Genomic DNA, 27,302 nt, shown 5'->3' with positions numbered 1-27,302 from the left:
AACAATTGGATGGAAAGTGAAACGTTTTCAAAGCAAAACCAGAAAGTCCAGCTGCCCCCTGAAAAAGCACCTTTGGGATATTGATAGGACTCCTCGGATAAAGTTAAATCTACGAAACTAGCTGTCAAAACTTAGACACGGCCTTTGTGAGCATGCGCAGCTACCAAGCGGGTGCGTCTGCCGCTTCCAACGGGCTCTGCCGCTCCTGCTTGCGGCAGCGTTGGCAGCAGAACTCCCGCGGAGAGGGCGTCGCTTGTGGGGGATGCTCTGGGGCGTGGTCTGGGCTTGGCCTCGTCTGCCCAGCAGCACCCTAGTGCAGGAGCCCAGGGCAAAGGAGGGGGCACCGAGAGGTGGGGGAGGGGAAGGCGTCCCCGGCCACAGCCCAGGAATTGCTCCGCCAGATCCAGGCTGCCCAGGCGAGCGATCATGGGGCTGGAGAAAGAGAAAGCGGACACCAAAATCTTCATGGATGAAGACGGCTTCAGTCGGAGCGATAGTCCCGCGCCGTCGGAGACTGAAAAAAGTCTGGAGAAAGCGCCCGACCGGGACCCGCACGGGCTTAACAGCCACCTGAAGGTGAGGCGCCCTGATCCCCACGCAGACTCTGGCGTCCCCGCCGGACCTCCGCCCTCATCCTTTGAATGTCGCCTTCGAGCCCCCTTTGTGGAAGTGGAGCCTTTTCTCTTTAGGCCATTGAATTTAGCGCGTGGGATTCCCCCCCCCCCTTCCCGATTCCAGCCTGTGCGAATTCCTGTAATCTGTCATTTGGGGTGCTGGTTTCCTCGCTCGTTCCCTCCCTTGATCTTCAGGAAGGGAAAAGAAAGCCCATTTATTTAGGCTCAGAGGTAGTTTCTGAGTCCTCGGTTGTACCTATCTTTTGAATCCACAAACTTCTAAATCCTTCCATGCTAATCAGCCAGATTCTTTCAGAACAATGACAAAAGCAACAGGTTGTTACTGCTGCCTGTTGCCCGGCGCTTCCCCTCCCCGTGAAGACCCCAGTCTGCATTTCAGAAGAGAAGCTGTGTTTGCGGTGCTCATGCTTGTTTCCCTCTGTTCCAGCTGGGATTTGAGGACGTGATAGCGGAGCCTACATCCACTCACTCTTTCGATAAAGTCTGGGTCTGCAGCCATGCTCTCTTTGAGCTCAGCAAGTACCTGATATATAAGCTCCTGACACTTGTCCTTGCCATTCCCTTGGCCCTGGTTGCAGGGATTCTCTTTGCTGTGCTCAGTTGCCTACACATCTGGTAAGAATTTCTACTGAAATGTTAATAGTTTCCCTTGCAAGTAATGTGAAAAATGTAATCAGTCATCTCTTGTGATCCCAAATATTGCAAAGAGTAATGTTAGAGTGATTTATTTGAAAGGTAGCAGGCTTACAATCTAATTGCATTACATTTACTGCAAATAAAATCTACTGAGTTGATATGCTTAATATGTATAATGAATGCCAATTAGATGGCATCACAGGGTGCCAACTTACCCTGTATCCAGCTGGCTGTAGATTGGAAGGCCAAAAAAAAAAAGACCTAGAGCCGTGATGGCGAACCTATGGCACGTGTGCCAGAGGTGGCACGCAGAGCCCTCTCTGCTGGCACATGTACCATCGCCCCAGGTCAGATCTCCATGATGTTTCTTTCATGAGTTTCTGTTTCCCTGCAAACAATGAAACAGAAGCTCACGAAAGAAAAAGATCTTACCTCTTGCCACGCTGCCAGTTTTGGGATGCCCCACCTCCCGCCAGCCAGCTAGTCTTCGGGTCTCTGCTGTATATGTGCGCATGTCTGCTGCATGCATGTGCATGTCCCTCCATGTGCGTGCACATGTCTGCACATGCACGCATGTCCGCATGTGCGCATGCACACCTTTCAGTTTGGCCATGCGTGTGCGCGCAGTTTGGGCACTCAGTGTCTAAAAGGTTTGCCATCACTGACCTAGAGATATTGGAGGGCCCGGGAGAGAGGTTGCATCTATTTCTTGGCTGACTAGTTGGTTGGTTTCCTTTTCTCTTTACAACAAAGACATCTTTATCTTCCTCTGCTTACAATGAGAATATTTTTAGAACAGGTCTCATATCATTCTCTGGCCAGACATATGGAATTAAGCAGGATTGCTTAATTACCAACCATATCCTTTGGGGAGATTTTTTTGAGGATGGGATTTCCCAACCTCAAAAATTTAAATGACTCAACAAATAAAAATAAAATAAAAATCTGCAGTAGGCCTAAACATGGGACATGATCCCATATTGATTTTTTTCTCCAGCAAAATGGTTGGTGCTCTTTTTCTCACTATGGAGAGGTTCTCAGATCAATTCTGTAGTATCTTATATGTTGCTTCAGGACCAGTGCAGCTTTGATTTGCAAAATACTTTGAAGTAATTCTTTATGACATTATTGTAGCTATAGTTTAACTTAGGGCAAGTTCATACATGCCTGTGCCTTTTTTGCTTTTCCTTACAATGGTTGATGTCTGAATGTACATATGTGTTCTATTATGAAACATTGTATTTGAGATATCATTGAGGGTGGCATTCATGATGGCTATTTGCACATGCGCATTCTTTCAACTACAGTCATCAGAGGAAAAACACACGTGTGGAGCAGAAATTGTTTTTAAGCAATATTGGGCCACTATTTCCCAGAAAGCTTAATTAAACCGTGACTTCCAAGGACCCCTTGTTTATTTATTAATATACTTACATATTTACTTAATATGTGCAGAACACCCCATTCCCTTAAGGAATGACACCGTTGTTCCCATATTCACATATGTTTCTGGGGTAAAGAGACATCTTGCCATAATCCACAAGGTAAGGTGATTGTGGCATGATTTTGTTAACTGTGGGCCTCCAACTTTTCAGCCTGTATGTACGTGAAAGATACAGAAAGTGTATGCATGTTATTTGTTGCAAGATGCACAACAATGACAATACTGTCAGAAGAAATTATTAGAAAGTGCTTTTAGAGAGTGTAAATGGCTGTAAATTATCTCACTGAAAATGTATCTCCTTATTAGGCATTACTATGGCACAAATATAGGAAAGTGGTTTTCTGCATTGTGAGCATAAACCCTTCTAAGACTGCATTCAAGATATTAACTATTTCAGAAGGGATGTGTTCATTAAACCAGGAAGTGGAAATATTTCATTAATGAGGTTTTTAACATCCAGAAAAGACTATCTCTATGCTTATTTGAGGCTTTTTGTGCTATGATTTAACTATAATTCATTTATAAGCTGTCAAGCAAGTTCATTTACTATGGTTGATAATTTCAAAAATTGTATGATCACTGAAGAAAGGTGATACTTGGTACATTTTATAAATTCTTGGCCAAGTGCTGGTCTATCCCATGGTTATCAAGTTCTTGATTATAGTTCTTAGAATTGCATTATCTCTCTTTGTTTCATGTGACCTAAAAACAGATGGAACTGCTTTATTCTAATTAAAACAGTAGTGTAACTTAGCATTTCTTAACCTGGAACCTGTTGAACTTTCTTCATGATTTCCAGTCAACATAGTTCAAATTCTTATTGACTAGCAAAAATCTACATGGTATTTTTGAAGTAGATTTTTAAATAAGGCTTTCAGAGGCAATTTTTCAATAAATGTAAGAAATATCCAACATTACCTCTTCCCCAAAATTGACCTGTATTGCTGCAGACTATACATGGTCAGCCTTGAAGATTGGTCAAAGTGATAAAAAGGCAATATTCAGGAATCCATCTTTAGTGGTTTGTGGTTATGCAAGGGCAAAAAGACCTCTGCCTTAATGGTATAGATTGCTAATAGGAACAGTGAAGCTAATATTCTTTCTATAAGCATCTGCCAGTAGCATTGTAAAATACAGGTAGCTTTGACTTATGACTAGTCGCTCAGCAACTATTCAACCACCCCAGAGCTACTTACGAGTTTTGAAGTTCTGTCAACTTGTCCTGCCTGCAATCATGTGATAGTATTTTGGGCACTTGACAACTGGTCCACATTTATGGTCAATTACACATCCCACAGTTATATGACTATGATTTATGGGGTTTTTTTTCATGAAGCTGGCATTTACTCTGGTTTCTGGCAAAAAATGTCCATTGATTACAATGGGCTCACTTAATGATCATGGTGCTCATTTAACAACTGCAACATTCACTTAATAACAAACCCAAAAGGTCATAAAATAGGGCACACTCACATGGTGACCTGCTTAATGACTTACCACCATAATTCAAGGCTTAATTAAAGTCATAAGTAGTTGCACTGTCTCTATAGGGATAAAGCACAATCACCAGCATATCTCTCTCTCTCTCTCTCTCTCTCACACACACACACACACACACACACAGATGGCATACTGACAAATCTCAAAAGTGTTGCTGGTATTATGGAGGTCACTTTGGATAGGAAAATTCATAAATGACATATTACCACTGAGAAGCTCTTTCTGTAATGAAACAGTAAGATCTTCTCCCTTCACATAAATGATCCAAATCTAGGTCCTATTTTAGTATAAAAAATAAGAGAATCCAATGCATGTTTCATAGCTGAATTCCCCTGGGAAAGTGAAAAGGCTGTATCAAGTAACTCTGCTTTTATAGCCCCTACCCATAGAAAGAGAGCATTTAAGGTCATTTCACTGTTTTACTAGGACTTTTTAGGACTCCCCAAAGAGTGATTTCCCATTCCAGTAATGCTTGCCCAAAAATCTGAAGGCTGAGTCAGGTGAATGGACACGTGAGACCATTGTTCTGTCTTCCTGTGGAATCCCTTTGGTTAAGGAGCGTGCAACCGTTGCTTGTTTTGAGGGCAGGGTAGTGAATTCTTCTCAAATGCTCCCAATGTCCTTTGGGAAAGAGCCAAAGTAATTCCAATTTGTGGATAGTTAGATTAGATTCACAGATGCACAACAAACACACATACATAAACACACACCTTGCTTCATGCAGATTCATAAGTGATTGCAATTCTAGTGCCATGTTTTGTTTTTTCACCTTCAAAACAGGGATTTTATTATTTACCTGCTTTAAGACAAAGCTGCTGAAGGTTGAATACCACCATGGGTAGAGAAGCAATTTTGAAACCGTCAGTCAAAAGCATTGCTGATGTGCCAACAGAGAGGAGTTGTTACACGGTTAGCCTGCCAAAAATTTAAAGAAGAACTTGACCTCGCATTCCTTCTGCACCCAGAACGCACCCTGAGTGGAGAAACAATTACACACCCACATTGGAGGACAGAGAGCTTCACCTCTCTATGAACTGAATTAAGAACATGCACACAAAAATAATTTCATCAGGCTTGGAGGATAATTGAAGGGTTTTCTAAAATAAATCATAATCATGAGAATACAGTAATTTGTTTTTTAAAAGCTATGGTTGCTGTTTGAATTTAATTTGGACCTTTAACTTTCTACCCTTTTGTAGGTTTTGTTATACTGGTGGCCATAGCTACATTATCTGTTAGGCATAAAAAGTATAATCTGAACCTGTGCCAATACCAAACACTTTGAATGAGCTATTTGCAAGCATGATGTAGAAAAGTTGCCACTCTGCATTCTTCTGTTGCCTAAATAGATGTTTCTCCTTTCCTTCCGTTTTTAAATGAAAAACCCCAGTTAACTAACATCAATATGTAAATGAAAACAGGGCATTAAAAGTATTACAACCATCTCATCATACTCTATGGAAAACTCCAATATTAGCAAAATTTATTTGTTTATTTATAGATATGGTTTAGAACAAGAATGAGCAGGGCCCAGCAGGCCTCAGGTCTCAATTGTAGATGCAAAATGGTGGACGTTTTGACAGAAATTAAAGGGGAAACAGGAATCTTAAGACATGTAAAAATACCCATTGTGCCCCTCAAAAAAAATACCTACCTTCAAAATGCAGATTGAACTTTTCTATTTGTTTTCTGAAAAGGATGAAGAAATCTTTCTTTAGTTCTAACAGAAAGAAGAAGAAAGGAGGACAGTTTTTTTTCAGTTTGTCAGGAATTATTAGAGAACACAAGATAGAATATTAGCAACATGTTGTTGCTATTGAATTTTGAATGGTCAAATGGCTTAATGTGATGCTTGCTTGTTCAAAAGTTATCAGAAATCTCAAGTTTATGCCAGTCAGAAGGATATACTTGGTTCAAATATAGTATGAAATAGCTATTTGAAATATCAGCCATCAACACACCATTGTAAGATAGCAGCAACCTGTCAGGTGTTGCAGGACCGCCCTCAGCTAATAAGGCCATTAGGCTGGTAAGGGGTCATGCTATTCCAATGCCATCACTGGAGTGCATTTCTAAGCAGAAGGGATTGGATTCTGATAAATTAGTGAAATACATTAGCCATAATATGATGCAGATCTTCCTACAGTTTGCCCTTAGCAGATTAGCATTTAGTACAGTGTAGTACAGTACAGGAAGAAAAAAAAGGTAAAACAGTCTAAGGATAATGAACTTTTTTTAAAAAAAACAGCACAGTGGCATGGATCAGGAAAGTAGAGGGAAAGCCAAGAGAAAAAGACTAGAGGTTCTCCCAAATAAGGGTTTGCCTATTAACTTCCAATCCTGATAGCATCAGTGCTGCTTTTCTTGAGCATAATAAGCTTGCATTTGAACATATCCAGGTTTTTAGTAGTTGCAAGAAAGTTGTATGAATGTGTAGAATGTTGTATGAGTATGTAGAATGTATAGAGCAAGATGATATTTAGCATCTGCTATGATGTGAAAATAACTCTAGCTTGCAAACAGGGAAACCGGGAGCAGATAAAATTTTCTCTTGGGCACTTGTTCTGTAGGTAGAAAAAAAGGGGGTGGGCATTTCTTTATTAGTTCTTCAGTAGCTAAGATTGTAATCCTGTTTATTGAGATCTAACTGGAACTGGAAATAAATATTGACCTACAAGATTAGGGCTACAAAAATTCAGATAACTGGGAGGAAAAAAATACAGAAAACTCTTTTCTACCATTTAGTGATTAACAGATTTTTGGAGCATCACTACAGGAGAACTGAAGGCAGGAGAACTTTTTTCTCCCTTTTTAATGTGATTAGAAAGCATTCATTTTCATACAACCAAAGAGCAAATGACAAAATAATAAATAGTACTCAAAAGCAAAGGAAGTTAACACAATTTTGCACATATTTACTAAAATTAAGACGCAGAATGTTCTATGGTGTTCATTCAGGTTATGTGTTAGTATGATTGCAGGCTAAAACCAAACAATATCCAGGTTTATTGATCATGCCATTGATTTTAATTCATGACTTATTGAATAAAACATAGTACAGTTATTCAATAGTGGGTTCCACTTACTGGTTCAGAACTGTGAGCATGCGCGTGCGCAGAGCATCCATGATGACATCCAGCAGGTGGGCGGAGCCTCCCGCCATTGCCACTATCGGTTCATCCGAACCGGGGTGAACCAGTAGAAACCCACCACTGCAGTTACTGGATCTGCATATCATACTACATAGTAAACCATGTTTCACAATCATGGTACCTACATTTACATAACAAAGCTAAAAAAAATGAAACTAATTAGATAATTGTTGATCATAATGAGTGAATCTGGCCAGTGTTATCCTAACTGATAACAAGCATAACTTGTCATGCTTATTAAAACATGTTAATCTTTATTACACCAAGGTGTATATGTGAATAAAACTTATTTTGACTATAAATATCATCAGATTTATCAGACCCATTTAATGTGATTGAAATGTAATAATGTTTGAGTAAATATTATGTAGATTAAGGTGGATGTACTCTCTCTCTCTGCTTGGGGTTTGTACTGTGTTTTTAATTTTAATCATTTTAATGCTGATTTTTCTGTTTTTAAATGTATGTTTTTATACATGTATTGTTCTTTACCAATTATTGTACGACACCCAAAGTCACTTTTCATGAGATGGGTAGCTATATAAATTTAATTAATAAATAAAGAGATATTAATTGCACCAAATTGCAACACAGGTGCTTCTAGGCTAATTAAAAGATTTTGTAGGCATCTGTAACCTACAGAAAGACCAATTCTATCTTGCTACTCATGCACTAAAATTATGTCTTATTTAGGATGTTTCAGATCTAGTTATCTTCATTACAAAGGTAATGAAGTTTAAGAAATTATTGCTAACAAGTCTCTCTTTTTTTGTCTAGGGTTGTGATGCCATTCATAAGGTCTATCCTTTTGATCTTGCCATCTGTGCAAGCTGTATGGAAGAGCTTGACAGATGTTTTCATTGCACCGGTGTGTCACAGCATGGGACGGTGCTTTTCAACAATCAACATACATCTTGACCAAGAGTGAACAATTTGGATCCAATGCTATTTTAGTCCTAAGTGCTATTAAAGTCTCCTTATTGGTATAATATAGAGACACATAAGCATTCATTCCAAAGCTACTGCTACTTAAAGGGATGACATTTCCGCCCTTCAGCTGGGTTGCACTTTTTATGGGGAGAAAAGCTTGCTCTGGGGACAGGGAAGATAACTATATTGTAACTAAAAGATAGCAAGTGACATTTAACAATATTAAGGTAATGGTACTTCTAATGCTTGGTTTCCATAAATGTGTTGTGGATAACTAAGGGAGGTCATCTTGAGGTGTATCAATCAAATTTTCATCTATTGTATTACTCAAATTTCTTAGAAATCATTCCACCAATAGATTTGGTGATCTATTACTGATCCGTTTGGGGGTACGCTGTCATAATTTTAAACTGTTTTAACAGGGTTGCTGATTTTAATTTTATTTCATTGTAATTTGTATTGGAATTTGTCACTTTGTAAGCCGCCTTGAGTCCCCAGGGAGAAAGGCTGCATATAAATCGCAATAATAAATAAATAAATAAATAAATAAATAAATAAATAAATAAATAAATAAATAAATGTTAGGCTATACAGCTCTTAGAAATAAGAACATAATGTAAAAGGTTACTTTTGAAGGATTTTCTTATCTAAATTCTGCTGGTCAGCATTTCTAGCCACACAAACAGATAGCTCTGTTTGTATCAGGGGTGAAATCCGACTGGTTCAGACTGGTTCAGGTGAACTGCTGGGAATTATTGGCATTGGTTCGCCGAACCAGTAGTAATCACCCCTCATTAGCCCCACCCACGCCCGGCTGGTTGCCGCTCACCTCTTCCAGCCGCTCGATAATCCACAGAATTCAATGTTAAATGCAGCAGAGAGAATGCTAACTTTTCTCCCTCCATTCAGATCGGAGCTGCTGCAGCCTGTCCATTTAAGGTAGTCCCCAGAAGGGAGGGGGACTGGGGGAGCAGCTGGAATGGAACCGTTTTCATGAAAGGCAGGAAAATGGGGAAGGGGATTTTCCTGCTTGTCCTCCATTCCTCAATCTCAGCACAGATTGAGGGAAGGATGGTGGGCAGAAATATTCCCCTCCCCATTTTCCTGCCATTTGGAACAAGGAGTGGCTGGGAGGGGAGGGGAGGGGCTGGTGAGGAGCCCCTCCATGTGAGTGATGTTGAGTTGGCCACGCCCACCCGGTCACATGACCTCCCCCCAACAAGCCACGCCCACAGAACCGGTAGGGAAATTTTTTTAATTTCACCACTGGTTTGCATATAGATTCTATAATATATCAGCTTCTTAAACTGTATAACCTCTTAATATACAGGTAGTCCTTGACTTATGACCACATTGAGCTCAAAATTTCTGTCGCTAAGTGAAATATTTGTTAATTTTGCCCTATTTTGCCTTTCTTGCCATAGTTATTAAATGAATCACTGCAGTTGTTAAATTAGCGACATGATTGTTAAGTGAATCTGGCTTCTCCATTGACTTTGCTTGACAGAAGGTCACAAAAAATTGGGACACTGCAACCATCATAAATATGAGTCAGTCGTCAATAATCTTACTTTTGATCACATGACTATGGAGATGCTACAACCGTCATAAGTGTGAAAAATGATTGTAAGTCACTTTTTTCAGTGCCGTTGTAACTTTGAACAGTCACTAAATGAACTGTTGTAAGTCGAGGACTACCTGTAATTCATATTTCAAGTATTGACAGTTTCCAAACCCATGGATTTCCAACACAATAGGATCTTAAAACCTGGTAGAACCCTGCACATTCATCTCAGTGAATACTAAAGGTAACATTTCGATGCTTGCTTAGAGAGCAGCAAGTCAGAAATATTTATAGTACAACACAAGCAAAAACAGGTAAATACTTAGGTGGGCACAGCCATTTGAGAAGCTTAATATAGTATTGCCTGCAAGTGATTTTTTTTTATTATTTATTATTTATTTTTTTATTTTATTTATTTTATTTTAATTTGATTTATATGCCGCCCTTCTCTGGAGACTCAGGGCGGCTTATAATGTGCTCAGCAATAGCCTTCATCCTTTTGTATACATTGGGGCCTTTTTCTCCATTTTTATGCTTAAAAATATTTTGGAACATATATACACATATCCTTGGATTATTGATTAGTTCCAGCCCCAGATCATAAAAGCCCCATTTCCAAAGTTGACAGTGAGGTGCTCAGCTGTACAAATGTGCTCCAAGTACAATTTCTAAATAACAGAAGAATTCGTGCAACCATTTGTTTTCATTTGCATGAATGCCTATAGGAAAGCTCTTGCAGGACTTCTGTGAATTAGAGTAGCATGTAAGGACTCCGAGCTGGGTAACCAAATACATGCCTCATGGGAGGAGGAGGTTATAAGGGATATATGTTAACAGGATTTGAGGGTTTCCAAAATTCTGTAAAAGTTGTGAATTCAAAAGAGTTGTAGAGCAAGTAGACACAAAGCTTAACAGGTAAAGGATACTGGCTGAATACTTTTTATCAGGGGTGAAATGCTCCTGGACCAGATTGCCTGATCCAGTAGTGATGGCGGCGGGTGGTTCGGAGAACCGGTAGCAAAAATCCCTGCGCCCCCCCCCCCCCCATGCCCAGCTGAGCTGTGCGATCATCAGAGGCTGTTTTTTTAACTTTTAAAGGCATTTTTTCTACAACCTCTTTGACCAAAAAAATGCTTTTAAAAGTTAAAAAAAAAAAAGCCTCTTGATCATCGTGCAGCTCAGCTGGGATTGTCAGAGGCTTCTGAAAGCATTTTTTTCTGCAACCTCTTAAGGTTGTAGAAAAAATGCTTTTAAAAGTAAAAAAAAAAAAGTTGGCCATGCCCACCCAGTCACATTACACCCCCCCACCAAGCCACGCCCACAGAACCGGTAGTAACAAATTTTAGATTTCACCCCTGCTTTTTATATTGCCCTCTGTGCATATTCCTAAGTATCAGAAGAAAAACAAAACCTTCCCAAATTCACTCTTTAAAATGAGACGTTGATCTGAGAGGAAAGAAAATCTTTATGCTATATTTAATTAAATTTATGACTTTTTTGTATATATTGTGTTTTGTATGTAAATGACAAAGTAAACGGTTATCTTGAAGTATTATTTTTACGATCTTGCCAAATGGTTATTCTAAAAACATGGTCTGCTCTAGAGATCTGCCTTGCATGGAAAGACAATTTCATGCATGCAAGATAGAAAGAGCAGGATGTCCAATGAGGTTGAACTCTATACAAAGAACCAATTACAGCATTTACTGTGCTTGGGAACTAAGCATCTGACATAGAACTAAGAAATTTGTAGGTACTCCTTTCTACCCTAGGATGTGCAGATACTTAATCTACAAGCTGTGTTCTTACTTTGTGCAATATTTATATACATTTTAAACACACAAATGTTCAATTAGCTGTATTTATCAAAGAGTCTTTGATTAAGTTACCGTATATAAAACTTCCATTGAAATGCTCAGGCTCAATTCCAAACATACACAAGACCTCTTGTAATTTCCCTTTAATGCTTCAAACAACCTAGGCAACAATTCTATAGTATGTATTTTAAAGATTATTTTTATTAAAGTGGTTGATACAACATTCAATTTTTTTCTGTCTTTATGGTTGAATATAAATACTTCTCATAATAAATATATTACTGGTATAGTTAGAAGGATGTTCTCTTGCAAATAACATTTATTTAGTTAAAGTTTATTATAGTCATAGACAAACATTGCAGAAAAAGGTATGTCAATTCAATTGCCAAGTGGACTTACTTTTAACAAAGTTACATTAAACCATCAATAGGCAATATAATGCCCATGACCACCCATACCGAAGTATCAATAGAATCCTGGGCATCTGCCAGGATCCTTTTTACATCTGACTTAAAACAAAACAAAAAAGTGAATGGTTGCAAGAAAAAGACAAAATTTACAAAATTTCATTTTAATGTATTCTGATTAGTACATTCAAAGTGACAATTATTCTAAGTCTAAGACAGTGAGGTATGGGATGACAGGCCAGTCCATGCCGCGCTTAGCATATATTAACATAAGAATCTAGATGTCCAGGCAGTCAGGTTTCATGCTTGCAACATGGATTGTTCTTTCTTTTAGGCAGTTAGATGTCCTGGACAATCTTGTCCAGTCCTAGGTTATAGTATTCCTTTTACTGTCACTTGACATCTACTTTGCACATGTTGCATGCAGCTGAATCAGCTGGCTGTTGATAAAAGGACAGTATAGGCCAAAGGCACCTTGTTTTACAAATGCTCATATATACCTGCATTTACAAATGAAACTCTTGGCACCGAAGTCATTTTAAGTTCTTTCAGCACCTGAATCCCCAAGTACCACTCCTTAACAATAAAAAAGTATCAATCAGAATAGAGCTGGAAAGGACCTTGGAGGTCTTTTAGTCCAACCGCTGCTAAAGCATGAGACCCTATACCAGTGTTGGTGAACCTTTTCGGCACCGAGTGCCGAAATGGAGCGTGCGTATGCGTGTGTGGGGGAGCACCAGAAACCAGAAGAGCAGCTCCCCAGTGCGCAGACACGGAAGCGGCCGAAACAGGAAGAGCAGTTCCCCGACATGCATGTGCATACCGGGAAGCTGAGCTTCCGGTTTGAGCCAGGTTTTGTCTATTCTGTACTTGTGCCTTTGGTCTTTCTTGCCTAGGTGTAAAAACTTGCTTTTCTCTACATTAAATTTCAAGTTGTTGGATAGGACCCATTATTCAAGTCTATCAAGATCTTTTTGGATCCTGACAAAGGATCCAAATCCCCTTGTCTTCTGGGGTGTTGGCTATTCCTGCCAGCTTCGTGTCATCTGCAAATTTGATGAGTTCCCCTTCTATAGTAACACATTAAGTGATTTACCCTTGCCTTTCATGGGACACCAGATTGGTGCTTGAGCAAGAATAATTGGGCAAAAGGACTATGATTCTAGAAAAAAGCAATTCGTGTGGATATCACAAAGCAGTGTATCACAAGGTCTGCTTTGTTCATATGCTGCAAAAAAAAAACTCTATACAGAATGTTTTAAAAGGCTTTAGAAAATCAATCAGATTGGATTTGACCTCCACATCTAATGTAAATGTGAAATGTGGAGTAATTTGTATTTTCAAAATCCTTTTAATGAGAATATAAATTCTCATTAACTGCAATAGAAGGTTTTATTTATATATTCGACAAAGCAGACACCAAGTGAAGTTAAATTTTTAACACAGGACATTTATATCCTATGCATCCTCTCTATGTGTTTGAATAATGTGTATCACCTTCTTTGGTTTCTGGGATAATTTAGGAAATAATGGCATGTCTTCAGAATCATCTCTTTCTGTCAAACTAATCACTGTCATAGAATGATATAAAATGAGACATCACCCCTTTAAGGAAAGTCAAACTGAATTTTTAAAAAAATCAAATGTTGGTATCATTTCTACTTATGGCCCTCTGAATGTTGCTGAACTACAATTCTACAACCTCAGCTAGCAAAAACTACAGTAAGGAATTGTAGGAGATGAAGTTCAGCTATATCTGGCGAGTTATACATTCTTCAATCCTTTGGGGCCCTAAAACTTCACTGAGAGTAAGACTTTCCTACAGCATGGTGGCAATGTAAAGAGATCAGGAGAAATATGGGCATCTGGTATAACATGTTGTCTCCAGGCCATGAGGAGTACAAAATATATCAGTGTAAATTTGCTCTTACAACAATGCTGACAGGCTGCAAAGGGTGGGTATCATTTAGCTGAAGCAGGAGGATACTTTCACTTAGCCAATGTTGCTGTTCCCTTCCTGTCCACTGTCTACTGATGCGCTTGCCAACATGCCACACACGGAATCTGATATTGTAGCTTCCTTCCAAATCTTCTATGCAAGCCGTTGACTTGACAGAGTTTCTGATTCTCAGTAAGGTACACTTTAACAATATCAAGTGAAAGTGAAGTTTATTTCTGTGTTTATTTATTTGTTCCAAATTGAATAACTGGATAACCTTTCACCAGACAGAATGGAAAGAAAGGGTGACTGCATCTTTGCCACCATTCCCTTCATAGAGCTTTTTTCTTATTTGAACCCCTTCATTCTCTGTTCTAATTTAGTATTATTTTATTAGCCATACCTGTCTGCTGAAAGAATGGTATTCATCAGAGAAGAGAAAAGTTTGGAGGGAGGAACCTGTAAGTGATTTGTTACAGTCTTTTACTAGGAAATTCTTTCAGCTCCAGTCTACCTTATTCTCCTGATATTTCTTGGTACTCTCCCATCCAACATAACCAGTGCTAATTCTGCTATCTCCAAAACCCAGATCGGATAATCTAGAATCTATTACATGTTGCAGCTCCATCTAGTAGTCAGTGCTATTAGGACTTCTATTAAAATCCTGATCAAAAATGCTTGCCACACCATCTCTACAAGATTCCTAGGCCCACATCACTGTTACTGGACTATCTTCTAAGTGAATGGTGATGTAGAAATGTGGTAAACAAACAAACAAATATGGCACCTCATGACTCTATTGTGTTATCTAGTAGACAAAACCATTCTGTCAACTGCATCTCACAACTCTGTGCAACATATAGCAAAGGGGCTCCAGAGATGGACTTACTATATTGTAGCAATTGTTTGACTTTGCTGGATCCAAAGAAGCTGACACACAGTTTATTGAAGAAAGGACAGTCCATATTCTTAGTCATATTTTATTCTCTTTTCAAGGACGTGTTATATAGCTATTATTTTTCTTTCAGTATATAATTGCTAGAAAAGAATGGAGGCATTTTCATAAAGGTGGCTTTATAGGCATTCCAGCTATTGTATTTGGACATAAATTGAAATTTGCTCCAGTGAGCATTGTGTTGAACATGGAATACATGGAAGCTAAATTCATATCATGGTGCCCGCTCTGTCCATAAATAAGCTGAAAGGTATCATTTATTTCAGAAGGGAATTTGCTCTGCTTCCTAGATATAAAAATGTTGGTTAATTCAACTATAACTGCAACTGCTTTTCTAGGTCTTAGTGATGCATTTCATTTATCACAAATTGTTTCAAATATCTATATTTCTTTTATATCCATATTTCACAACTGACTTTAAGTAGCTATATATGACCTCTTTGCCAGACATCACAATTCATCCTAGCATGTTCTGGAATTCATTTGACCAAATATAAACTGTGCCAGCATGGAACATTCCATGAACTGTGTCTTGCAATCTTGCATGGTTATTACAAAATAAAAACACACCAAACAAAAAACAGTTACATAGGATTTTAAAGTTCTGACAAATATTAATGTTTACTAAAGAAACAGACAGCATTTTTATGCCTAATGCAAATAGCAAATAAGGAAGGAAGGAAGGAAGGAAGGAAGGAAGGAAGGAAGGAAGGAAGGAAGGAAGGAAGGAAGGAAGGACAGAAATTCAATGATTTGAGATTAGGATGAATGAAGGTTTGCCTGCCATCACATTTTGCCAGTGACCCATCAAGCTCTTCAGGGAAAGCACTGCTTCAGATGCTCCCTGTAAACTAAGGATCAGGTAGCTTTTAAGAAGGAAAAAAGACATTTAAATATTATTTTCATAAAGAGCTTATCTGGCAACAACTTTCTGGAGCCAAATTTTGGCCATTTCATCCTCCTAGCTCTTGGTTTTTAACTATGGTAAACTATTTCATACAGCTCTTTTAACAAACTTTGCTGTTCATTGATTATATGTAGGTCTTTTTAAGGTATCCTTGCCCATGGGAAAGGACTTGAAATGTTTATGATAAATAATTTTTCAATATTTATTACTGAATATTTGCATCTGAGGTGTGGCAAAATTCTCCTGCTTAGGAGCCTAGAAGAGATCAACTTATAAAGGCGCTGTCCTCTGGACAATTCTAATAACTTTTTGGGCTAAAACTCTTCAAGTATGAACCTGCCTTTAGAAGTTATTTAAAGATTACCAGAAAGGCTCTGCAAACACAGTTTTACTCCCTGCTCCCATGATTTATGCAGCCTTATCCTTTGGGAGTGGGTGGGAAGGATGAGCATAGCAGGGCTGGGTTCAATTGAGGTTGGCTACTGTTGAAATACTGTAATTCACAATCCTTCTGTATCCACTCACTGGATTCAATCATGACACAAAGAAAACGGAGCAGTGAATCTGAAATACCAACACTGGAACAAAGGAAAGGAGTGGTCTTCTAAAGAATGAGACTACTGGAACACATTGAACGAATGAAATAGAGATACAAAATAATTAGTGAGATCTAATGTTAGTCTTATTATCAGCAGACCATTCAAGTCAATGGTGCATGTGTGTTGTTTTGTATGATTTCTGTTCAATTTTGACTCCTGGTGACTATAAATGTATCCATGTAGTTTTCTTGGCAACATTTTCAGGCATTGCCTTTTTCCTGGAATTGAAAGAGAAGGGACTGACTCCCAAATCACCCAGCTGGCTTCTCCATGCAGGACTAGAATTCACAGTCTCCCATTTTTACCCCAATGCTTTTAAGACCTGCACCAAAGCGGCTCTCATTACAGCCAGTAGAATGACTGAATCCTGAGCAGCTTGTTTATCCTAAGCAAGATCAAATCATTGTCCAATGTATATGCTGGACAACCAGATATTTGATTAAATTTCCAGGATTTGGCTGGAGGATTGGATCCAGTGCCCCAACTGTCCTATTCTAAGTCTCTATTTATTTTAACTCTCTGCCTACTTTACTTTCTTGAAGCTCCTTCTTACACTTTTTATTTTGCTGCCAGCAACCACACCCTGGATTCCATGCTTTCAATATGAGCAAAACAATTTGGAGTCTCTCTTTCTTTTTTCTCTGCCATTAATGCCCTTTAAAATACCTGTGCATTACCAGCCAACCCCATATGCCCTTTAAATCATCATTTCCAATGCCAATGCAATCCAGGTGGCAATACCTTTGTAGGCAACACATTTGCTATTTCTATTTATGGTACCATGAATAGGTTATGTTTTATGAAACACCATGAAGAACAAACCAGCTCTTTAATATAATCATATGCATACTGTACTAATTATGACACAGTTTTTGTGGGGATGGGGAGGGAGAGAGAACCAAGCAAATAAAAACATTTTGAAATGTAGCAGCCGGGAACAAAAGGTCCTCACTTAGCACAGAGGGTTTCCAAAGCTTGGAAGGTTTTTCATGCAGAAGCTTCCTAATGACCATCAGTTTTGATCCGGCTCGATGGCCAACTCTTTCAATCGTTCCGCATGATTCCTCGTCTTGAGGCAGAACCCCAAGGCAGCCCCGTGACTTTTGCAGCACAGCTTTGACAGTAGGAAAGAGGCAGAACAGTAGAAGCCTCTCTTTTTTTATATTTATTTAACCGTTAAAGAAAGACCGCAATCCCAGCGACGAGCAATTGCAACCGGTGTTCGGTTTTTTGTTTTCTCTTTAGCTGGAGCAACAAGACCGCTCAAGAGGTAGTGCCAACGCGTGGACCCGGGGCCTTTCAGGGTTGCTGGCCTAAAAACAGGCATCGCCTCCGGCTTTCAACTGGGGAATAAAGAGGCCGGTGGTGGACGTGGTTAGGGTGTCCTGTAGTGGGTGGCATTCCCCCGCCCCTCGCGTCCCTGCATCCTTAGGGATGTGCCTCAAGACCTATCAACTCTGCCCCAGAGATAGCAGCAGAAGGAAACTCTGGCGGGCGGCCAACCCGGCCACTTGGAGATACCTCCCACTCGGCAGCCGTCTCTGTGTGTGCGTGCGGGTGCGGGGGGGAGGGGGGAAATCCTGTGTTCTGCCAGCCTCAGGTCCCGTCCTTCGGATCCTGCAATTTATCCATCAGAAAGCCTCAAGCCAGCCCAAGACAGCATGTCTGGGAGCAAATACGTAGATTCAGAGGTAGGAGCTGCTTTGCATTTTTAAAAACTGCTTGACATTCCTGGCAGTCGGTACCTGCTCCAGCCGTCTCGCGAACCCTCTTGGCTAGCCTCTTATCTCGTTCTCTCCACCTCGGAGCCCCTTCCCGAGAGGGGAGGAAATCCGGACTTTTCCGGGCAAGGGGAGGGTATTCTCTCGGTGGTGGCCGGTAACTCGATCTCCTTGGCAGGGCACTTCTCTTTCCTTCCCCCTCCCCCCCCCGCCCCGAGCTGGGTTGCTCAGTTTCTTTCGCCCCGCAGCAGTCGAAAGACCGCACCAGTTCGGGCGTCTCCACCCTGAGGCCAGCAGGCAAACGACTCTCGGCGCGTAAGTGTGGGGCGGGTGGGGGAGGCTTTGCCCTCTGCAAAATCTCTCGGGTGCAGGACCCCAGGCACACACACACACACACGCAGCCCGCGTTGTGGTTATTAATCAAGGCGGGAGAGAGGATTTCTGGAGTACGCTGTCCCAAGTCCAGCGGCCACACGTTCGTAGATGGATCTTTCGCTCTTAGGAGGAGCAGATCTGTTGCACCCATCCAGAAGAGGGAAGCGAGGTTGGGATTGCCTTAGCAGAATGTCTCGGGTTGGGCCTCCGCCCGAGAGTTTTCATGGCTGACTACTGAGGTTTCGGGACTTGTTTTTTTTAATCCTTTGAAGTAAAACCGACCGGGCATCGGAAAAGCCGATTTCCCGTTCATTTTAGGAGCATCTCCCCCAAACTCAGCAAGGTTACAAAGCTGGTTTCCTTTTTCCCGGGCACCATCACCCCAGGCAGCTTTTCCGACGCGGTCCAGTCTAGATGCAATGACCACGCTGGCTGGGGGCTGGGTATTAGAGTGCCAAGATTTTTGACATGCTCCAAGTTGGAGAAGGCTTGAAACTTTACTTTTCATTGTCACTTTACTTCAAATTAAATCTTTTGAAGTCTCCTTCATCGTTCCGCGATTTAATAGTAATGAATAGTTAGCTATCGCCCTCTTCGTCCCAAACGTCCCTGAGGGCCAAAACTGTTGCAATTTTAATGATCGCTGCGTGGCCTCTTTCCCACCTACCCCAATTCCTTGGGATGCTCAACTAAGGCGGGCGAAGAGCTTTTATGCCAACCTCAGATCCTGCCTGGATAGTCCAAGGAGCCACTTTTGTAGCAGATCCTAGAACGAAATAAAAGGAGACTTTAGGCGATGCCCCCGTGGAGAGCAACTCTATTAAAGGGGAGCTCATGCAATGCGCAAATTATCGTGGGCACTGAAGTCAAGAACCTCCGTCTAACCAAAGGATCTGTGAAGTTTTGTCTGGTTTTCTCCCGCGGAGGGTGGGTAATTCTGGCAGCGATGACATTTATCGGCGATTTCGGCGCCCGGAGCTGGAAGCGCCGGAATTCAAGGGCGAGGTAGCCGCTCCCTGCTCCGCGGAGCTCGCCTCGCCCTATTTCTGCCTATAGAGGCCACCTGGCGGCGCGAGGTGGAATTGCAACTCAGGCCGGTTCCCAGAGGGGTGTGTTGGAGGTACTTTTTAAAAAGCCGAGCCTTGAGGAACAGTGGCCGGATGAAGTTTCTCCTGACTTGATCTGCTCCCCAATTCAGCCAGCAGGTCTGAATCGTCGCGGGAATCTTTTTCCCACCCCTCCCTCCCTCCCTTTCTTTTCCTAGGGACGCTCAGTTCAGGCAGTGCGGCGGACTGATCGTTTTCCCACCCATCTCCGCTTCCCTCTCTAGGATTTTCTCTATACGGGGCCTATCCGGGAGCAAGGCAACATCTACAAGCCCAACAACAAGGTCATGGCTGACGAACTTAGCGAGAAGGAATTCCAGGACGTCCACACCAAAGAAATCGACTTAGTTAACCGGGACCCCAAGCATCTCAACGACGAAGTGGTGAAGGTAGGAGTCGGAGATCCGTTTCTACGCCCCCCGCTCCCCCCCCCCGGTATCGGAATGGATTGAGGGAGTAAGAAAATCCACGGAAGGTGCGCAGGAATTTCCCCCAGGGAAACTCATGACAGTTTCTTTCTTAAATTCGGGCAGTGTTCTTAAGCTTCTACAGTGCTAGACGTTTGCATAATGTCGCTCAGTACTCACTTTTTTAAGGGCGGTGGGTAAAATCGGATGCACGAACTAGCTGAGAGATGAAGGATATACACCTTTATCTCGGTTAAGCAATTTTGGTGGCCGAATGGTTATCAAATGGTCAGTTAACATGTTTAGAACGAGAAAAGCACTCTACTGCACGCATGAAGCTTTTTAATGTTTACCTTCGTAGTGGATTCTTTGAATATATTATTACCTTTTACAAATGTGACTTGTTCTGTAAATAACCATCCGGAAAAGCTGCATGCAGCTGAATGTGGGTCTCTGTTTTCCAACAAGATAATATTTGAATAACTTGTTGATCACCTGTAAAATGAAACCGTGCTTGTGACAAGAGTGCTAAAACTGTGAAAAAGTAAACTATCACAAGATACATAAAATAGAAGAACAGTAGATCTTGTAGAAAAGTGTTTTGGCTTTGGAGTTTTGGAGGGGGGTTGGCCATCCTCCATAAAGTTTTTGATTTTCTACATGTGTTTATGTTTAAGATGCCATGTGATTCTGGATATTTTTTTTTAATACTGGGTAATTTTAATTCTACACTCACTTCTCACTGTTGAATAACCATTGCATTATTTTGCAACTTCTGATCATAGAAGAGAAAACAAGTTGCTACCTAGAATAAGTTTGGGAGGTTGTGTGATTAAGAGGAAACATGCTTTTGAATATAACACTGTTCACAAGAACCTGCCTTCAGAAGATTGGAAGAGTTACAAAAGGGAGGAGGAGGGGAGAACCACAAATCATTACTTGGTAAGCTAAACAAAAGAGTAGGTCTGCAATGTTTAATCTCTTTTGGATTATTTAATTCTAAAATGATGAAATTGGGCTAATTGTTTTTCAAATAGATAGGTATTTTCAACAACTGCTAATATGAAGTGCCGCTTTAGAAACTTATTCCCTCTTTTCTGTGTCACAGAAGGAAATGCCAGTTCTAAAATGATGTTTATTAAAGGAGGGAAAGCATGGATGTTGGGAAGTGTATGTAGACTTTTATTTATTTATGAAATTTCTGTACTGTCCATCATACTTGCATGAATGAGTGCTTTACAAATAAAACAATAAAATCATACAAAAGCCACAGTCAAAAACAAAGTTAAAAACAAGGTAAAATATAGGAGTTAAAAAGAACAATTGCAAAACTGAAAGACATACTTTGAGATGGGTACTGGAGGCCACACATAAAGTAGACAGGGCCTGCCAAGTCAAAAACAATATTTGAATTAAGTTAATTCTCAGGACACCTTTCACTTCTTCACCCTTTCCATCTGGTGGCAACTTCTGGAGATGGTCTAGAAGTTTCATATAAGTTTTGGGGGATTGCATATGAAAGCCATAAATGTAACAGTGGTGACATTTTGTTCTGAACTATTGCCCAGTACAAGTAAATTTAGAATGTAATTGCATGCAGATTGGCTTTAGACTAAATCTCACCAATTCTGGATGCACAGTACTAGACTCCGATTCAGAGTTTTTCAAAAGGTTTTTTTAAAAAAATTCACTCAAATGCAGTTAGCAACAACCATATTAAATTTTCTTTAAGCATAAAGTGGGACTTGTATTCCCGCAAAAAAAAATGCCATGGCCTCCATTTTGTGCTCAGAGATTTCATTAAGTTTGTTGATGATTAAGAGGTTCTGCAGTTTGAAAAAAAATTGCAAGCCCATGCTCTAAATCATTAAAGGATGGTCCAGATTTCTGTAACTGAAAAAAAAAAAGATTTGAAAATTTATATGATGTGGATTCACAGTTGAGGAAAAGAAAGTAATTATTATTTTACTCTATTTTCTAGCTTCAAATCTCAGTACTTCTGCCTACGCAGGCACTCTGGCATCATAGATCACAGATGGGCTCGTGTAGGATGGCAGAATTAGAATTTGTGGAAGTACAGAAAAGGGCAAAACCAAACTAAAATAATGGAGAGAGAGTAAAAACAATGAGAGAAGCAGGGTTTCCCAAAAGGTGGTTCTAAAGGGGTGTCAAACTGGCAGCCTGCAGGCCAGATGTGTCACACGCAGGCCACGCCCACCATAGCTCCAATGGGAAAAACATCGCAAAATGTCACGTGATGGCAACATGATGCCGCAAGTTTGATACCTGTGTTCAATACTAAAACTTTTATTAAACAATATTAAAAATGGCAGCGGTAAACATTTGCACTCAGTAGAGTAAGTCAGAGGAATGGTGTCATTGTAATAGCTGCATGGTCTGTGGAGGAAGCAACCAATATGGTAGGGGTGGGGGAAGATAGAAAATAAGGACAATAAGGATAAGGTCCAATCTGCCCTTCTTCCTCACTTTTCCCCCTCTGATACCTGAAGCAGCCAATGTACTATATGCCTACAATAATGTCCAGGTCAGCCCTGGGACCATGCAGTAGAGAAGGCTGGAAAGGGTCTGGCTGGATTCCATACTGTCAATTTGTGCTGTAAGTCCCATCTGGCCTGCACTGCTTCCATTATGTTGACCTGGATTTCATGCAAAAGGTTTTGCAAAAGAACCATTTCCAGTTTCATCAGCCCATCAGTACTTGTAGACACCTTTTACCTGTTAAAAATGTCTCCCCCCAAAAAAGAAAAATTACAAGTAATTATGAAATAGATGGACTCTTTTGAATCTCTTGTTGCCTTGTTAGTCAGACTTGATCCATTCCAACAAATGGAATGGCCAAGGGAAATTACTTGAGGGGAGCGGATTATCAAAGAGAATCCTGGGTATTTGCATTTGGAGATATGTCTATTGAGGGAGAAGGGAATATAATTGAAATCTTGGGAGCCTATCCTTCTGAAGTATACTTGACTTAAAACCGAGACATGTAGTAACTGAAAGTTGCACTTGGCTTTTCGGTGGAATGCCAGAGACTGTATGCTGAAGAACAGACCAAAAGTGAGGAAAGCTAGAATAAAAATGGTTTGGTTTCTATTTAATGTAATTAATTAAAACACATTGAAACTAATTAAATACAGTTAAAGTGATTCCTCTTAGTGTATTGTACCATTTTAATCTTTTTCCTATGAGAAATTGCCATTTGGTGGCAAATTTGGGAAGAACTTGGAAGTCTCAGTTAAGGTTGTACAGCACTATCAGGCCTGAAACTTATAAGAGAGAGAAATCCATGCTACACACCAGTGTTGCCTAGTGGAAGTTTTGTAAGAGGAAAAAAACTGAGTTTAACGCTATTGTTAGAATATTGGAGTGGGCAAGATTTTTTTAGTATTTCTGAGGAAGGTTGATAAACACGAGAAAGCTTTGTTGAATACTGCCCAGAGTCACTTTTTTTGTGAAATGGGCAGCTATGTAAATTTGACAAATAAATAAAATAAAATGTTTTTTAGCCAACAAGCAACTGAATTTGTGCTTCTGGAATTTAAATTTCCAAGTTTCTATGAAGGACTTTTATGAAATTGAAGGGGACTCAAGTTGATTCTGGTTATTTATGTATAGAATAGAATAGAATAGGATAGAATAGAATAGGATAGAATAGGATAGAATAGGATAGAATAGGATAGAATAGAATAGAATTTTTTATTGGCCACGTGTGATTGGACACACAAGGAATTTGTCTTGGTGCATATGCTCTCAGTGTACATAAAAGAAAAGATACGTTCATCAAGAATCATAAGATACAACACTTAATGATAGTCATAGGGTACAAATAAGCAATCAGGAAACAATATCTTTTTAGTTTTAGTTAGCTTTATAAAATTATAGGTAATTTGTAATAGAACAAGAGTATATAGATACTGACATCTATGAGGAAGTCAAATAATCAAATGGTGGTTATGACTACATGACAGAAGCGCCACCACATTTGACATGCATGTCACATCAACACATATACCAAAACCTCAGGGCTTTGATTGCACAGTTGTGACCTTCATCTTGACTTCTTTGACTCATCCCTGCAAACACTCCTGGTGCCTGGGTATATACAGTATATGGAGCATCCATTACAATTGAATAAACAGATGGTTTATATTTGGGATATATGACTAGAGTTTTCAAAGTAGATTTTTTTCAACTGAGGTTCAAAATCTAGTATACTCATATTTCATAGGCTTGAAGCAGTTCTTAAGCTACTTCATATCCTGAAAGGAAATTATATCATTCACAGTGTTTTGCTTACAATGTTTTGCTCACAGTGTCTCGCTTGCTTTATTAACATTTCTTTTGTCTCAAAGCTAATTCAGATGTTTCCTTCTATAGCACAAGTGGTTCAGTGAACCTGGTTAGGAACATATATTACTTAAGAGATTGTATATTTGGATGTTTCTGCCTGTTGTATATTTTCTAATGCCAGAACTCACTTCCCCGAGATTCTCTCAAGGATTTTCTTTTAATTGATTGCCAAATGAAGAATCATCACTGTCTAGTATATCTGTATTCTATAGTGGTGCACTAAAGTGAGCACTGTCACATTTCTCCTGTGGGTTTCCATTAGTTCTTAATTTTTACCAAAAGGATAGGAAACTTTCACTTTCTCCATCAAAGAATCATTGTTAGGCTAGACCAAAGGGCCTTCTAATCTAGACCCTTCCATCAGTCACTACTATGTAGGTACCTCTTCTAAACCCAACAATCATCCAGCAGAATTTTTCCCACAAGTCAAATATATTGATTTCAGCCGTTGCAAATACAAATTGAGAGATAGACTTAATTTTGAGACTCTAATATACTTTTAGGTAGAACTAAGCACTACTAAATACTGAATTTCTTTTGAGGAACAACACATTGAATTGGATTTGCATAGGCAATGTTGTCCCACAGTACATAAAGTTAAGATTTCTTGCAGAACAATGCATGAGAAAGTAGTTTAATACTGCAACATAACTTTCTTTTAATTTGGGAAGAGAAAATAGGCTTGGAGTGTTTGGGGAGTGTTTGGGGAATTCAGAGAATATATTTCTTAGCTTGTTCTTCAGAGCAGCTGAAGGTCGCAAAGCAAAAACATCTTACAAGGCTTAGTGATATAAAGAAGGCAGAATGGAATCTACATTGCTCTCTAACAACATATCCAAACAGAAAGAGATGGATATACTGGGAATAAAAGGCAGCTCACAAGAAAGAAAAATAAGGGCAAAAATGCATATTTTAGAGGAAATGTTTGCGAACTTTCCTCGAGAGAAAAATCAAACATGTCAGTTACATCCAGTGTCCTAAAGAAAAATGGGAATGCTACATTGTTACAAACAGGTTCAAATTATGGACCCATTAAATACAAAAGATTTTTCTCTCCCATCTCCATGTTCCCACATGCTACTGGTAAGGCATTTCAAAAGTATAGATTCATCTGCTGCTTTTTTAAAAAAGCTATCAAGTTGGGGGATGGAGGTTTGCAGCATTTTATTTTGAAGATAATTGTTGTTCTTTCATTCAGATAAAACAGCAGGCAACTTTTCATCACTTCCAAGAATACTTTAGAGACAGACCAAGTTACAAGTATAAACTGGGTGATGTTATATAAAGGTTATCTCAGACTGCAGTGACTAGGGGACAGATCTAATTTGTAGTAAAGTTTTGCATCCAAATTGAAAGTTGCCATTCTATGCAATTGCATCCGGGGCAGGGGAAACTTCAAAACCAGCAAGACGTTAGACAGAAATAGAAGGCTGGCCACATTTGCACAGGCAACAAAAAGGGCACAACTTGAGTCCAAATGCTCTGTTTGCTATCTTGCTGACACACACACACACACACACACACACACACACACACAGAGAGAGAGAGAGAGAGAGAGAGAGAGAGAGAGAGAGAAAGCAATGCAACTGGTTCTGCACAAGCAATTGATGAATTATGGCTAGACATAACATTTGCAGGTTGTACTTTGACTTTTCCTAAATTTTAAGTCCTTCTGGCCAGAATCTGGTGCAAAAGATGCCAATGTAAAATTAAATTTTGGATCTCTTTAGAATTCATTGAACTGAACTGGATGTACATCTTTATTACATTTTTTAAAAAAGATTACAGCTTTCCTTTGTTGATTTGTATTCTTTTGTTGCTTCTTTTAGGAAGATCCATTTTTTTTACTGTTAAACAGCTGAAGAGCCGAAATCCATGCTGATTTAGAACAGATCACCAAAGATCTACAGGTGGTTGCAGATTTACTTTCTGCCCAGTCTAATAGGGATCTTGAAGTAAATGTTACATTTGAACTGCAATTGTTTAGAATACCAATAAATCAGGGGTGAAATCCAGCAGGTTCTGACAGGTTCTGGAGAACCGGTAGTGGAAATTTTGAGCAGTTCGGAGAACCGGCAAATACCACCTCTGGCTGGCCTCAGAGTGGGGTGGGAATGGACATTTTGCAATATCCTTCCCCTACCATGCCCACCAAGCCACACCATGCCCACCAAGCCATGCCCACAGAACCAGTAGTAAAAAAATTTGGATTTCACCACTGCAATAAATACTTTCAGTCCTTATGTGAAGGACAGAGAAAAAATTCTCCTACCAAAGTCTGGAACAATAATAGGGCAAATTTGCTTTCTTTTCAAATGTATTTCAGTTTCTCAGTTTAGCCATAGCTATGGTTTTTTCTGGTTGTCTCCTATCCTACCAGCAGATGCCATCTTTAAACATTTACCCTGTAATAGTTTAACTCATGCTGTAACTGACCAGGCACAATCCTGCTTCGCTTTCAAGCCCAGACAAGTTAGTTGGGTGTGGCCCATAGCTAAGTAGCTGAATGTGCATAATTTTCTGCAAATATACCCATTTATCTATCTATTTATTTATTTTGTCACATTTCTATGCCGCCCAACTCCCAAGGGACTCTAGGATTAAGTTTCTGTGAAATGTGTTCCAGTTTTAAATGAGCATGCATGGGATTGTTAATTAAGCAAAGTGATAATACAATACATAATTTTCAAAAATAAAGTTCTAGCAATTGTCACATATCTCATTGACTTGAAAGGAACAATTCCTTTCTTGTGAGAAGTTTCTATCTATATACCTGTGTCTTTTTTATGCAAGTACACTTCTTTTAAATGAACATGGGACTTTAAGACACAGAGTAGACT

General features: G+C 39.8%; 2 protein-coding genes across 4 annotated transcripts in view; both read left to right on the top strand.

Annotated features, from left to right (window-relative positions):
- Positions 1 to 356: 356 nt before the first annotated feature.
- Positions 357 to 11,886, top strand: CAV2 (caveolin 2). Its single transcript, XM_070946934.1, has 3 exons — positions 357 to 576; positions 1,063 to 1,250; positions 8,145 to 11,886. The coding sequence occupies exons 1-3, from the start codon at positions 427 to 429 to the stop codon at positions 8,293 to 8,295; spliced, it is 489 nt and encodes a 162-aa protein (XP_070803035.1). The 5' UTR covers positions 357 to 426; the 3' UTR covers positions 8,296 to 11,886.
- A 6,147-nt stretch (positions 11,887 to 18,033) lies between these two features.
- Positions 18,034 to 27,302, top strand: part of CAV1 (caveolin 1) — a 53,666-nt gene continuing 44,397 nt past the window's right edge. Inside the window, exons 1-2 of one of the 3 annotated variants that reach the window (XM_070946753.1) lie at positions 18,034 to 18,176; positions 19,912 to 20,076. In XM_070946753.1, coding sequence (XP_070802854.1) covers positions 18,147 to 18,176; positions 19,912 to 20,076 — 195 coding nt within the window. In that variant the 5' untranslated portion in view covers positions 18,034 to 18,146. Of the gene's footprint in view, positions 18,177 to 18,456; positions 18,522 to 19,683; positions 19,787 to 19,911; positions 20,077 to 27,302 lie in introns of those variants that run through there. The other 2 variants (XM_070946752.1, XM_070946751.1) reach the window with 2 other exon arrangements.

Source organism: Pituophis catenifer, unplaced genomic scaffold, assembly GCF_029215685.1.
Source record: "Pituophis catenifer annectens isolate HBS135680 unplaced genomic scaffold, rPitCat1.0.hap2 SCAF_7, whole genome shotgun sequence".
Lineage (NCBI taxonomy): Eukaryota > Metazoa > Chordata > Lepidosauria > Squamata > Colubridae > Pituophis > Pituophis catenifer.
This window is presented reverse-complemented; position numbering and strand designations above follow the sequence as displayed.

What these genes read in the sequence shown, in the direction of transcription:
- CAV2 (XM_070946934.1), top strand. Translation starts at nt 427, where the DNA reads ATGGGGCTGGAGAAAGAGAAAGCGGACACCAAAATCTTCATGGATGAA. An exon ending in GGCTTAACAGCCACCTGAAG is followed by an intron (nt 577 to 1,062) that starts GTGAGGCGCCCT and finishes CCTCTGTTCCAG; the next exon opens with CTGGGATTTGAGGACGTGAT. An exon ending in CTCAGTTGCCTACACATCTG is followed by an intron (nt 1,251 to 8,144) that starts GTAAGAATTTCT and finishes TTTTTTGTCTAG; the next exon opens with GGTTGTGATGCCATTCATAA.